The 12,725-nt window shown below is 39.0% G+C and overlaps 1 protein-coding gene across 1 annotated transcript in view; it reads left to right on the top strand.

Annotated features, from left to right (window-relative positions):
• LOC126162410 (acyl-coenzyme A thioesterase 9, mitochondrial-like) overlaps positions 1–12,725 on the top strand; it is a 90,741-nt gene that overhangs the window by 32,489 nt on the left and 45,527 nt on the right. The window contains exons 4-5 of the mRNA XM_049918906.1: positions 2,350–2,470; positions 5,696–5,811. Of these exons, the coding sequence (XP_049774863.1) occupies positions 2,350–2,470; positions 5,696–5,811 (237 nt within the window). The remainder of the gene's footprint in view (positions 1–2,349; positions 2,471–5,695; positions 5,812–12,725) is intronic.

The raw sequence follows: 12,725 nt of genomic DNA, 5'->3' as shown, positions 1-12,725 counted from the left end.
TGTATGGAATTTGTGATGAAGCAAGCTGGGATATTTTTTACTTCTACTCTTGTTTTGTCATCTGCCTCCTTAAAATTCATTTTTTCACTTTTAACCAATTACCATTAACGTACGTGAATAAAATCTGCATTTTCATAAAAAAGAAATGTTGGCCCTCAGTTTTAAAGAATATAACACCAGATCTAATTTTGTGTGTAGTTTTATGTATGTAATTGATTTTCTAACTTATTTTGGCTATTCTTGGTTAGTATTTTTCATTATAGGACGAAATCAGTGATTGTTTTGTAACTTAAATTCTAGTGTTGACTTACAAACAAATATAGTTTTTGTACTAAATATAAACATTTGGAGGAACAACTAATAGTAATCATAACGAATCTATTTGGCTCTATTCGAAAACATGTCAGCAAAGCCAGACCTAAAGTAATTAACAGTTTTGTCAAAAGTATTGTTTGTTAATTTCATATATGTTAATTTCATGATTTAAACAAATAATTTGGCTTAACCCTTGCAGTAGGAGAAACTGTTAAAAAGAACTAATTTTTCGATGTATTCAGTTAATTTAATGAGTTAAGTTTTAATTGTAATTTCTGTAATTTCAACTTCAAACAATTTGTAGTGTCAGTACCTATTATTGTGAGGATATATAAGGGCCCAATTTTTGGTCCTGAGACAATCAGTCCACATCCGAGTTTGAGACAAGAACCTGTGTTGGTTAGAACAACAACAGTGCATCAAATTAACTGTGAAATAAGTGTAACACAATTAGTCTGTGTGTTAAAACAATGACAGTGTCTGTTCAATATGTACCGCAGTAGTCTGCAGGACTTGTGAACTGTGTGGTTAGGTTTTTACTTCTTGTAGATATACAACAGTAAACTATTGAAGCAGTCTGTGGATGTTCACCTGCAACCTATTAATGAGACTTATCAAAAGTTAAACAATAGTGCACTGGCCATATAACTTTGTATTATTGGAGGGGGGGAGGGGGTTGTGAACAGGGAAAGTAAACATCTGTGAAACACAAATGTGCACCTGTTAGCTACATCATTTAAAGTAGTCTGTGTTTGACTTCCACCCCCCAAATTTTTCAGCCAGTATAGCAACACTGAGGTCAACAAACGAAGAAATAAAGAAGGTGAACCATCACACATTGTCTGAAGTAGTGCAGCAGGAGAGCTGGTTTCAAGTATGAGAGCCACTAGGCTAAACCCATCTCCCAGTATGTAAATTAATTTTTTTTCATAATGTCTTTTAGTAATAATAAACTGGAAGCCATAATAGTTCCCATAATAAGACTACAGGTAATCTTCCTTCAGACCCATGGTGTAAGCTGATGTTTCACACCTAATGATGTCACCATTGATTAGACATTAGATAAGTACATTCCTTCAATTTCAAACACCAATAAAGAACGTAGAAATGTTCTTTCTTGCATTTTTTGTATCTACGTTTCTCGTTCTATGTTTCTTGTCAGTTAATTATCCCAATCGATGTGTTATTTTAATCTACAGATTCAACCATGAAAGATAATCTTCAGAAACATGGAGTGTTTCAATGTTTACATTTATAAAAGTGAAGCATCTGTTAGAAAGTAAATCTGTATACTATATTAACAATAAGCTATGTCTGTACTGATATATATTATTGGTCTTTACATGGGCTAAATGTTTGACACAGTAAAATTAACAGGAAGTAAGCTAGTTTGAAAAAGTTGTTAATTTCATAGTTTATTTAAACAGCTGCTATTTAGCTCATACTACTAGTCAGATAGATACATGACTGCATTGCGAGAATAACAATCATTTACATCTTCAGTGATAGAGAACAGTTTGCAGTACACACTGCTGCTTGTCATGCAGCAAATAAGAATCTTCATCTTGGAATACAGAGAATCAGGCAGCTTCTAATAGTGGATATTAAGAAATGTTTTTCATTTTCTTTTAAAGTTGTAATAAGTTTCAGTTTCTTGCTTCTGTGCAAATGACTGGTATTTCATAAATGATCTGGCAGTTGTGTTGTTACTCCATTTGGTTCTATTCTGGAAACTCCTTTGCAGTTGCTGTTGCTACCTTAAATTTCTAGTGGAGTATTATGAAAGATGTCATTTTTGGTTACATGTGGTTTTTGCTCGTCATTCCTGTTCTTTCATCTGACTTCCTTTACATAGCATATTTTCTCATTAGGTCAATTTCTTGCTCATTTTGAGATATGATTTTAATTAATGTTTGATATAAATGAATTTCTCCAAGCATTTGCTGGTGAACATGATAAAATGAACAACGCAATGATAATGTATTTCACTATCTTAAACTATTGTATCTCACTGTATGGACATTTTTGTTTCAGGATAGCTTTTCCAGTGTAGTAATTCCACTGAGCACAGATATAACACTGCAAGAAAAGTATGTGACATTTCTTGGGCATGTACGGCTGGGGAGACTTATGGAGGACATGGATATATTTGCAGGTGAGACCTTGTTGGGAATTTGTCTACATTATATATACTTATGAAATTTAAGGTCACCTCAAATACCACGTGCACTCCCACCTTCTGCATGCTTTCCAAAATTCGTAAATCTAACCATCCAAAATGCCCCACAGCAGCTGGTCACCGTGTTCCTCTGGAAAGAACCTCCTGAGATGACAAACACCTTCACCTTCATTCCATTGCCAACAGCCTACTTCCCACATCAAAAACACAGACCACTTCTTTCATCGTCTCTCAACCATTACCATATCACCCTGGATTGGAAAACTGAACCATACCCTTCACCAGTACTTTGTGTCCGCCGCTCGTGGTCTCGCGGTAGCGTTCTCGCTTCCCGAGCACGGGGTCCCGGGTTCGATTCCCGGCGGGGTCAGGGATTTTCACCTGCCTCGAGATGACTGGGTGTTTGTGTTGTCCTCATCATTTCATCATCATCCAGGAAAGTGGCGAAATTGGACTGAGCAAAGATTGGATAATTGTACGGGCGCTGATAACCACGCAGTTGAGCGCCCCACAAACCAAACATCATCATCACCAGTACTTTGATTACTTACCATATCCAGGAAATGAGCAGCATCCAACCCACAATTCTTCAGACTCCTCTCAAAGTGGTGTTCAACCAACCACCCAATCTACAAAATATCCCATTCCATTCTTATGTCACACCCACTCCTAACCCCTTACCACATGATCATTCACCTGTGGAAGATTCTAGTCCAAGGCCTGTCCTATGCACTCATCTAGCACATTCTGCTTGAGTGTCATCATAAATATATTCTAACCCATCATACCCAGGGCTGCCTATGAAGATAATCACATCATATACCACATCCTTTTTAACTTAGCCTTTTATGTGGGCATGACCACCAACCAGCTGTCCATTCAAATTAATGGGCACCAGCAACCTATAACCACAAACAGAGTTGACCACCCAGTAGTGGAATATGCTGCTAAGCACAATATGCTACAATGAATAATTTACACACATCAAAAAAAGTTTTGCATCACCGTGGTTCCCAGAACTCCTGAAGGAAGACGCTGGCTGTGGAGACTGTATCACAGACACAGTCCCTTTGACTGTTCAGAGGTGCCACTAAACCCACCCAAATATGTAAACAATTATGCATGAGCAGCGCTTATTAGGCAGAGGGGGGTCCGACAGTCGATCAGTTCCAGTCATTCCACCCACCAGGAAGGAGGTACATGGCTCGTGTTGTCTGTAGTTCAACCATGCCTAGACAGTCAATACTACAGTACTTTGTGCCAGGAAGGGCTCTCAACAAGGGAAGTGTCCAGGCACCTTGGAATGAAACAAAGCGATGTTGTTCAGACATGAAGGAAATACAGAGAGACATGAACTGTCGATGACATTCCTCGCCCAGGCCGCCCAAGGGCTAATACTGCAGTGGATGACTGCTACCTACAGATTACGGCTTGGAGAAACCGTGGCAGCATTGCCACCATGTTGAATAATGCTTTTTGTGCAGCCACAGGATGTCGTGTTAAGACACAAACTGTGCACAATAGGCTGCATAATGAGCAACTTCACTCCCGACGGCCATGGCGAGGTCCGTCTTTGTAACCACGACACCATGCAGTGCAGTACAGATGGTCCCAACAACATGCCAAATGGACCGCTCAGGATTGGCATCATGTTCTCTTCACCAATGAGTGTCACATATGCCTTCAACCAGACAATCGTCGAAGATGTGTTTGGAGGCAACCTGGTCAGGCTGAACACCTTAGATACACTGTCCAGCAAGTGCAGCGAGGTGAAGGTTCCCTGCTGTTTTGGGGTGGCATTATGTGGGACCGTCATAAGCCGCTGGTGGTCATGGAAGGCACTGTAACGGCTGTACGGTATATGAATGCCTTCCTCTGACTGATAGTGCAATGATATGGGCAGCATATTGGCGAGGCATTCATCTTCATGGATGATAATTCGTGCCCCCATTGTTTACATCTTGTGATTGACTTCCTTCAGGATAACGACATCGCTTAACTAGAGTAGCCAGCATGTCCTCCAGACATGAACCCTATCAAACATGCCTGGAATAGATTGAAAAGGACTGTTTATGGATTACATGACTCACCAACCACTCTGAGGGACCTACGCCGAATCGCCGTTGAGGAGTGGTACAATCTGGACCAACAGTGCCTTAATGAACTTGTGGGTAGGATGCCGCGATGAATACAGGAATGCATAAATGCAAGAGGGCGTGCTACTGTGTATTAGAGGTACCGGTGTGTACAGCAATCTGTACCACCACCTCTGAAGGTCTCGCTGTATGGTGGTACAACATTCAATATGTGGTTTTCATGAGCAATAAAAAGGGCAAAAATGATGTTTATATTTATCTCTATTCAAATTTTCTGTACAGTTTCTGGAACTCTCGGAACTGAGGTGATGAAAAACTTTTTTTGATTTGTGTATAACCAGTGCCACATGAATTTCCTCTTTCCCCCTTCCTGCAATACCAGTTTCTCTGTTCTATTTAGATGTGAATAATCTTTACAACACATCCTACTATCTCGCAATCCTCCTGGCCTTAGTCTCCATTAGCTCCTGTCCCAGATTTAAATCCACCTCCACCCCTATCCTCATGCCTCATACAAAACTTATTCTACACTCATATCTTCCTCTTATATATTTATTCCTAACACACCACCCTCCCACATCACTGCCCACAGCACATAACTCTTGCTATCTGCACCAGAGCGAGCTCACGGTTACCACCCAGCATCAACCTCCATTCCTTCCAACCCTCCTGCCACTGGCCCAGCCTCCTTTCTCCACTCACCCACTTCATCCAATACAACCCCTCACCCCATTCAAGATGAAGTGCTGGTACAGTGTAGTTGGCTGGGATAAAGTTGGTGTGCAAGTGCAGATGCAGGTGTATGTGTGTTCTGTAGTTACCACCAGTAAATGATGTCATCTGCAAACTTAACAACATTTTCAGTCTTGTTGAGTTGTTCCCCTTTCCCCAGTCACTGTTTACCCTGCAATTTTGTTTCTCTGATTTCTTTTCTAGCAATCTGTATCACTATAATTCCTTTGCTTGGATGCATCCAAATAACAATTCATTTCAGATATTGTTTCTCTAAAACTCAACCTTATTTCTGACGGAACACACAATTCTTGTAAAAATTTCTCGCTATTTTATCAAACCATAATGATGTACAAAAATTTTTTCTCAACAGCTTGGGTGGCTCACAAGCACATCTTGAACCCAAGAAAGCCAGCTGGACAACCAACGCCATATGTAATTGTCACTGTACTTGTTGATCAAATTGATTTCACTGACATAACTCCTAAGGTAAGAAGTTGTGCTAACAATGCTACAGTTGGAATATAAAATGACTGTCAGCATGTTTGTACTGTTGGTACCATCATATAGGTTGCCCTTTCAGAAAAATTATAAATAATAGTTGTGAATGGTTTATGGCTCGACCGCTGAATCTTTCAGTATTATCCAACAAAGAGTCAATCAGAGGTCAGTCATAGCATACTTATTATTGTGCTCACATGTCATAATGTTTTGTGTGGTATAAAATTCAAATTGCTCTATGATTCAGACTCCACATTTCTCCTGTGGGGTCTTTCTACTAGTGACTGTGAAAGTCAGTTCACTCATCATAGGGAGGCAAAGTCACACATCTCCAACAAGACCATCCCAAGTGAAACACTATAGTTTTCATGCAAACCTTCCCTTTACTGCTCTCTTTACTTTTATATCATTTGTTGTACATTTGAACATTTTTGTACACTGGCAGATACAAACATAGTACTAAATTAAACTAAATTTGGCTGCTGTTAAATGTTGTTTTTGTTGTTGTTGTGGTGGTCTTCAGTTCTGAGACTTGTTTGATGCAGCTCTCCATGCTACTCTATCCTGTGCAAGCTGCTTCGTCTCCCAGTATGTACTGCTGCCTACACCCTTCTGAATCTGCTTAGAGTATTCATCTGTGTGATTTTTACCCTCCACATTGCCCCCCCAATACTAAATACTAGCCAACTCACAAGCAACAGGTGAGGAACTGCTGCAGCTGCTGTTTGTGCACGTTTCTCGACAAGAAGAACAATGACCTGCTGCAGCAAGGGAGGAAAGGGACTCGGCAAGGGTGGCGCCAAGCGGTACCGCAAGGTGCTCGACAGCATCCAGGGCATCATGAAGCCCGCTATCCACCGCCTGGCTCGGAGGGGCGGCATGAAGCGCGTCTCGGGTCTGATCTATGAGGAGACCCACGGAGTGCTGAAGGTGTTCCTGGAGAACGTGATCCGCAACATGGTGATGTACACTGAGCACGCCAAGCGGAAGACTGTGACGGCCATGGACGTGGTATACGCCCTGAAGAGGCAGGGGCGCACCCTGTATGGTTTCGGAAGTTAGACGCGCTGCTGTGCTGTGGCCTTCCCGTGGCCAGCAACGGCCTTCCGGCCGTGCTTTGGGCGGGGAAGGGGAGAGACGAAAGCCCCCCAAAACCATGGACCATGCCACAGTGGTATCACTTGGATGTCTCAATACTCAAGATAGCTGTATGGTAGGTGCAGTCACATTGGCCAGACTTTTATATAGTCCCTGGAAGCAGTCATCTGCCTTAGTCAGCTATTTAACGACCGCTGCAAAGCTCACTGTGCTTGGCCCCAAAATCTCCACACCTCCCTAGAGATACCTGCTGCTTTCACATCTGGGAACCCATGCTCCCCTACCTCAGTGCACTTCGCTCTCCATTGTTACCTCACCCAGAGTTGCTTATGTCCAGCAGTGGCATCTTCATGAGCTTTGCACCTGAACATACCAAGTTGCACATTGCCCATGCCCAGTCTCTACCAGCTCATCTCGATGAGTTCCATCATATATTTCAAGACACAGATATCCATGTAATCCTTTTGTCAGAGACCTGGCTCAAACAGAGTATTCCCACAAGTTCGCTAAGTCTAGACAGCTACATCTTTCTAAGACAACAGATGTAACAGATGAGGGGGCATACATATGCTACTGTGCTGCACACATCCAACAAAAATGAAGATAAACAAGTGGAATATATGTTCATAGAGATCAAATCCGTTAACAGAAAGTGCCTGATGTATGTCCTGTACAAGTATCCTAAAGTAGGCAGGTTTGCCTGCTTCAAAACTGCTCTTTCAAGTCTCAAATGGACATTTGAACATATAATTAATACTGGCGACATTAACATAAATTTCCTGTGTGAAATTTAAGTGGATGCTTTCTTCTTCAAACATTTCACTATTTCACCCTGTTCCTACCCATCATAAGATTAGTGGTCACACTCTCAAAGATATATTTGCAACAAAATCCCCCAATGGAGTAATTAATGCCTCTCAAATATCTGCACCTGGCATGTTTGTTGATGACATAATTTTCATGATGTACTTGCTAGAATGTCCCTGAAAGAAACCACAACTGACTACACAACGAGACTTGAAATTCTTTAATTTATCTTAACTTGCAACTAATGGCAAGAAAGAGTTTGGGGGGATGTCTCCAATTCCGTTATTGCACATAGACGATAAACTTCATGGATGTACTAACAAACTTGCTCAACTACATGACAGATATGCTCCCTTAAATATTGGAGAAGTAATAAGGAAACCTGTGCCATGCCTTTCTGAAGAACTAAAACAGCTCATGAATCTCAGAGACACTGCACATTGGGCATACAAATTGTGCCCCATGCCTGGAAGGAAAAAAAAAAAAAAAAGAAAAAAAAAAAGAAAAAAGAAAAGAAAAAGAAAAAAAAACCTGCATTGTCTTGGTATAGGCAAAGTAAAAGCTGCAGCTGATCCATTTGTCCAAGCAAAAGAACTGAACCCGCACTTCACATTACCTCAACCACAAATTAACCACAAACAAAACAGACTCATCGACCACTTTATGCATATCAGATCAGCATCTACTGGACATGATGGCATTGCACTCCAAATGATGAAGCTTGTTATTGACGTACTATTGCCCACTGGAACATAATATCAGGCTAAGATCAATGTCCAATGTTTCAACATTGAATGAAATTAATTCACTGTTGAAACATTGGACACTTAATGAGAAGATCAGACAGGTAGCTACTAGAGATGTTAAAATATTACAAGATTCTCATAAAAGTACAATGAAAAATAATGTTAGTATATTGCATCAGAATATCAGGCAATTAAACAATGAAGTAGATGAGCTCCTTCTTTGTTTAGAAGATTTAGAAACTGAGGGTGGAATATATGTACTACCCCTGTCTGAAGATCATATAGTCACATATATGAAAGGTATATGTAGGTGAATATAAGCTTTCTGCACATGTAAGTAGGAACACTGTAGAGAGAGATGGAGTTGCCGTGTATGTTAAAATTTATCACAGGGAAAAAATGTAATAGTGGTACTTTTATAATTGCAGCTATGTATAGGTCCCCACTGGGAAATTTTCAGCTATTTCTGAAAAGCCTGGGTTCTTTGTTGTGCTATCTGTCAGACAATGGGAAGCAAATCATTGTTTGTGAGGATTTCAATGTAGATTTTCTGAAAGAGTCTGACCAATAGAATGACCTTAAATCATTACTTAGTTCTTTTAATTTGACATCGGTTATTGATATTCCTACTCAGGTAGTACAGGAAAGCAGCACACTAATACATAATGTTTTTATTGACCATGATAAATTTAATCAAATAAAACCTTTTCCTGTCAAGAATGGTCTTTCTGATCATGATACACAGCTAGTTTCAGTATATGACATAGCTGCATACAGTAATGCAAAACAGTTCTCCAAAATAATGCATTCAGTCAACAATTTAACAATTGCAAATTTTAGGGAAAGGCTGTAACATTTACACTGGGATAAGGTGTATAGGGAACTTGATGCTAATTTAAAATGTAACCTATTTCATGATACCTCTTTGAGTATGTTTGAAAACAGTTCCTGTAAGGAAATGACTAAAAATAATTGTAAGAAACCATCTAAAAAAACATGGCTTACTTAACGGATAAAAATATCTTTTAAACAGGAAAGGAAATGTATCTTATAACTAGAAGGAGTAATGAATCAGGAACAGTCAAACATTATAAAAACTACTGCACTGTATTGATAAGAGTTATTAAAACATCCAGACGTATGTGCATTTGTCTGAGATTAGCACCTCTGATAAGAAAAGTAAAACAATTTGGATTACTGTTAAAAAGGAAATAGAGAAACCGAAAGCACAGGAAGACTGTATTTCTATCAGATGCAGTGAAAAGTTTGTCAACAAATAGAAGCAGAAAAGATTTTAATAATCATTTTTAAGTGTTGTAGAGAATATAGAAAATGCAAGGCTGTATAAGGAAGAGGCAATACCTATACAATTTGATAAAATTGAAATTCAGCCCACATCTCCTACTGAAATTAGGAAAATAATAAATTCACTTAAAAATAAAAATTTATGTGGAATTCATCGCATTTCCAACAGATACTAGAGCACTAAAAACTTGTTCCCAAGAGATAAGTAGGATTCTCAGCCACGTATGTACACTGAAACAGGGCATTTCTCTGGATAGACTGAAATATGCTATTATTAAACCATTGCATATATAGGGGGATAGGTCTGATGGTAACAACTACTGCCTGATCTCACTTCTGACAGCTTAGTCCAAAATTCTAGAAAAAGTAAGGTATTCAAGAGTAGCTTCACGTACTTGTTAAAATGAAATGCTAACAAAATGTCAACTTGGGTTTTCAGAAAAGCATTTTCAACAGAAAATGCTGAATTTGCTTTCTCTGATCAAATATGAAATACTCTGAATAACCAAACATTTTTTGTGATCCCTCAAAGGCTTTTGAGTGTGTGAAATCATGATATTCTTCACGACAAGCTTAAGTATTATGGTATGAGTGGGACAGTGCACAAATGGTTTAGTTCATATTTAACTGGAAGAATGCAGAATGTTGAAATTAACAGCACAGGTAGTCTGCAAAAATCAGCAGAGTCCTGTAATTGGGGAAGTATCAAGAATTAACTGAGGAAGTTATAAATAATGTCTTTCAGAAAGCTATTAAGTGGTTGTTTGCAAATGGGCTCTCACTAAATTTTGAGAAAACACAGTATACATAGTTCTGTACATCAAATGCATAACACCATTAATAAATGTAGACTTTGAACAGAAGTCTGTTGCTAAGGCAGAATATTCATAATTTCTGGGGGTGTGCACTGGTGAGAAATTGAATTGGAAAAACACATTTATGATCTGCTGAAATGTTTGAGTTCAGTTACTTATGCTGTTAGGGCTATTGCAACAAAAGCATGTAATCAGAATAATAGCTGTAGCCCACCCAAGATCGCCTTGCAGACATTTATTTAAAGAACTAAGGGTATTCACAGTACCTTCACAATACACATATTCACTTAGGAAATTGGTTATTAATAACCTTAATATCCCATTCTAGTTCAAAAATAAGAGCAAAGTGCATAGTTACAACATTAGAAGAAATGATGATCTTCATTGGTCTGTGTTAAGTCTTTCTTTGGCACAGAAAGAGGTGAATTATGCTGCACAACAAAGTCTTTGGTCATTTATAAAAAAAAAAAAAAAAAAAAAAGTCTGACAGTTAACCAACCAACATTTAAAAACAATTTAAAAGAATTTCTGAATGACGACTTCTTCTACGCAGAAGATGAATTTTCAGATATGAAGTAGTAATTGTAAAAAGAGAAAAAAGAAAAAAGTCAGACACATTCCACATCATTACAAAATGCTGTATTCATGATCTATGGAACAAGTATTAATGTAATCTAATGTGATATCTTTAACCACTCCTTAACCACAAGTGTTCTCCCTGAGGCATAGAAACAGGGACTAATTGAGCTACTATGTAAAATAGACATTACCACACCACCCTCTGATTTCCGACCTACTTGCATTCTTCCTGTATTGTCCAAGGCCTTAGAATATATACTCCATTATCAGTAAACAAACTACTCAACCACAAATAGAAGACTAGACAAAAACTTATTAGGTTTCTGTAAACATCGCAGCACATCTTCTGCCTTAATAAAGGTAGCAGATGGTCTGAAGCTTGTCATGGGTGCACAAGAGGTGACAATCACGTACTTCTTCGACTTCGACATGTTACTTGCCACATTTAACAGCCTAAATTTCTTGCTAAATGCAATGCAGTGGTTTCGCTCGTGCTTGATGTCTTACCAGCAATGTGTCATGAAGTCACAGGGGAGGCAGATAGTATCAGGCATCTACAAAGGTTTGATGTTAGGTTCTGTACAATTTTCATTGTATGTCACTGATGTGTCATCAGTTTTGTCATATTGCAAATACCACATGTATACTTATACTGATGACCTCTAGTTTTATCTAACAAGGAACCCCTTGAGTGTGAGGTCACAAGTTCAGTCTTTGGTAAGGCTCATTTGAAAGAGTTATGACAGGAAAAATATTAGCTCGTAATGACTAGCTATGTGCATCTTGAGGGTGACAGAAAATGAGTGTCTGGGAGGTGCGGAGATCAACCTTCTATGGAATGAACCCATTACATTCAGCAAATGGACATTTTTGACATTCAAGAAATTTTTAAAAAAAATCATTAACTTGCACCATGAACACTGAATATAAAATGGCGTGCCACAGTGATCACAAAGGTTCGCACCATCAAGATTGAAGCCAGACTCCTTGGGAATTACAAACTGTGCAGGATGTTCAGGTAGATATCCACTCTTAAAGAATGCGTACAGAATCATATTGGTGTAATGGGATGATGAGAACTGATGAAATGTGATGACATGCAACTGAATACGAAACAATCTCTTCTGAAACTTATTGTGAAATGGCTATCCTTTAATGTGTAGCTGTGGATAGGGCAATAATATGCTTTATAGGCATGGAAAAAACAAATATCCGGAGGCTGAATTTCTCCATTGGTTCCAGGTGGTATGAATTAAAGTGTCACAATTTTCATGAGGGATAGTGTGGTCTAGAGAAGTTTGTGTGCAGACCAGAAATCAAGCAAAATCAAGTTAATATTGACCAGCTATTGACTCAAAGTAGTGCTCATACCAGAATTGTAGTTCCATTATGGCTGTTTTCCCACTCCTGTTTGCTGTGATGTAAATGTTTCCTACTGCCCTTGCAAGATCTCACACATGAGAAAGAATCGTAGGGGGCAGGGTACCTCCAACTTCTCACAGCACAATAAATAACTTTCCAGCCAATTTACCATTGAGATGAACAGTTGACA

This window comes from Schistocerca cancellata, chromosome 2, assembly GCF_023864275.1.
Source record: "Schistocerca cancellata isolate TAMUIC-IGC-003103 chromosome 2, iqSchCanc2.1, whole genome shotgun sequence".
In the NCBI taxonomy this organism is placed as follows: Eukaryota; Metazoa; Arthropoda; class Insecta; order Orthoptera; family Acrididae; genus Schistocerca; species Schistocerca cancellata.
Note: the sequence above shows the minus strand (reverse complement) of the source record. Positions and strands in the feature narration are given on the sequence as shown.